Here is a 2,500-nt window from a genome sequence, read left to right as displayed (position 1 = left end):
CCTCTGTTATTCCTTATTTGTTTACTATTGTCTCAAATTCGTTGGTCTCAAATCTCCCGACATGGCCTTCGATATTAATTAGAGGCTACACTGTTATTGAAGCAAAGTTTTGTGAAAAGAGGCAACTCGAAGTGCCCATTAAACCGTAAAAATTTCATCGCAGAAAAGGAGTTTTTGTACTCTCCGTTTTCTACGGGGAATAATAAAAATGAAAATGGTTTAATTCAAGGCTACCTCGTTGCGAATATGCAAAACCCTTTAGTTTTTTTTATGCGAGGAGATATTTACATTAACAAAGATGTGTGCTTATTAGTTTTGTTTAGAATGTTATACAATATCGTCATATATATTCCTGAAATGGTGAGGTATTTGATAATATGTAAACTGGTGTTATATGATTAAAAAAAAAATGTGTTATTTAAGATAGAGGTCGTATTCTAAGACTCATTAGTAAGATAAGAAAGGTAAATGGTTTGAAATGTCAGAGGGATTTTAGGAAGGAAGGAAAACGCTGAGCTAAAATATCTCATTTACCAATTCTCTCTCTCTCTCTCTCTCTCTCTCTCTCTCTCCTCTCTCTCTCTCTCTCTCTCTCTCTCTCCCTCTCTCTCTCTCTCTCTCTCTCTCTTTCTCTCTCTTTCTCTCTCTCTCTCTCTCTCTCTTTCCATTTCCTTCTCCATTCTGCTCTATCCCTCTTTCTCTCTACCTATACCCTTTCCCCTATACCTCTCTCCCACAAACAGTCCCATCTCCATCTACCTTCCCCCCCCCCCACACACACACACACATTTCCCAACCCCTACCTACCTCTACCCCCCCCCCCCCTCCACCCCCCTCTCTCACCTATCCATCAACATCTGCAAATCCTGCTGGTAGACTTCGACTTGATGCATGTTATGGACGTTGATGTAGTCCCCGACCAGCCCCATGACCTCGTCCTTGACCTGACCCCAGTAGTCGAACTCCTCTTGGTTCAGGGCGGCGAGGATGGTGTTCAAGAGTTCCTGTACGGTTTCGTTGGGGATGAGGCCTATCAGCTGGTGCGCGATAGCCAGGGCGATGGTGGTTTCTGTAGGGGGAAAGGGGGAGAAAGGAAGGAGGGACGGGGCAGGAGGGAGGGGTGGAGGGAGATGGAAGAGGAAGGAGGGTGGTATGGAGCGGAGGAGGAAGGAAGGGAGGAAGGATGGAGAGAGGGGTTGAAAAAAGGAGGGAGGGACGGAAAGAAGGAAGGAGGAAAAGAGAAAGAAGGAGAGAAGGAAGGAGGGAGGGAGGGACGGGTGTAAGGAAGGAGGAAAATATTGAAGGAAGGAAGGAGGGAGAGAGAGAGAGTGACGGAAGGAGGAAAATATTGAAGGAAGGAAGGAGGGAGAGAGAGAGAGTGACGGAAGGAAGAAAGGAGGGAAAGAGAGAGAGGGAGATAAGGAAGGAGGGAGGGAGGGGTATGACAAAGGAGGAAAGGAAAGAGGGAGAGAAGAGAGATGTTGACACGGTAGGAATATGACGGAAAGTAAGAGATAAGGAAAACAAATGTGAAGGAGCAAGGAAGGATCGGGAATGGAAAGGAAAAATAGAAACATTTGGAGTAGTATTAGTAGTAGAAGTAATAGCTACTACTACTACTATTACTATTACTATCATCATCAGTAGTAGCAGTAGTAGTAGCAGTAGTAAGAGTAGAAACACCATGATTTCCCTCGACACTGATATCCTATTATCCCTTTAAAAAATACCTAATAAATCCTTACAAGAAATGAATCACATCCCTTCTCTCTCCCTCACATTTCACCTTTAAAATAATGCCCAACATGACATGACATACTCACTTCTGCCGTCGATGACTTCATGTTCTTTCGGGAGAGGTGAAGACAGTGCCAACGCCGCCAGTGCCAGGAAGAAGACGAACAACACTGCCGCCCGCATGTTTCTGTGGGCGTGGGCGGGAGTGAAGGTTCAAGAGTGGGCGTGGTTTGTTGGTGTGCGTGTGTATGAATATCTAATGATAATAATAGTAATTGCAGTAATGATAAAATTATAAAGATTATGATAATAATCATAACAATAAGTGCATACACATGTGATAATGATAATATTAGTAACAACAACAACAACAACAGCAACAACGACAACAACAACAATAATAATAATGATTATAATAATGATAATAATAATAATAAGGGAGATGATAATAATAAAAATAATAATAATAATAATAATAAAAATGACTACAATTATTGTTTCTATTATTATTACTATTATCATCATTATAATCATTATAACCATTATTATTACTATTATTTAATCATTACTTTTATTATTATTGTTATCATTATCATTATTATTATCATTAGTAATAGTAATAGTAGTAGTATATTACTATTATCATTATTGTTATTATCATCAATAATATTAGTGTTATTACCAAAATGGTAATAATAGCAACAATCATGATAACAATAATACTGATAACGATAATAATGATAATATTAATAATACCGATACT

The 2,500-nt window shown here is 39.6% G+C and overlaps 1 protein-coding gene across 1 annotated transcript in view; it reads right to left on the bottom strand.

The window, feature by feature from the left end:
- LOC125042417 overlaps nt 1–2,500 on the bottom strand; it is an 8,850-nt gene that overhangs the window by 6,090 nt on the left and 260 nt on the right. Inside the window, exons 2-3 of the mRNA XM_047638049.1 lie at nt 1,824–1,924; nt 844–1,069 (exon numbers count right to left, since the gene is read on the bottom strand). Of these exons, the coding sequence (XP_047494005.1) occupies nt 844–1,069; nt 1,824–1,920 (323 nt within the window). The 5' untranslated portion in view covers nt 1,921–1,924. The remainder of the gene's footprint in view (nt 1–843; nt 1,070–1,823; nt 1,925–2,500) is intronic.

This window comes from Penaeus chinensis, chromosome 32, assembly GCF_019202785.1.
Source record: "Penaeus chinensis breed Huanghai No. 1 chromosome 32, ASM1920278v2, whole genome shotgun sequence".
Lineage (NCBI taxonomy): Eukaryota > Metazoa > Arthropoda > Malacostraca > Decapoda > Penaeidae > Penaeus > Penaeus chinensis.
The sequence above is the reverse complement of the archived record's forward strand: the minus strand, read 5'-3'. Positions and strand labels throughout refer to the sequence as shown.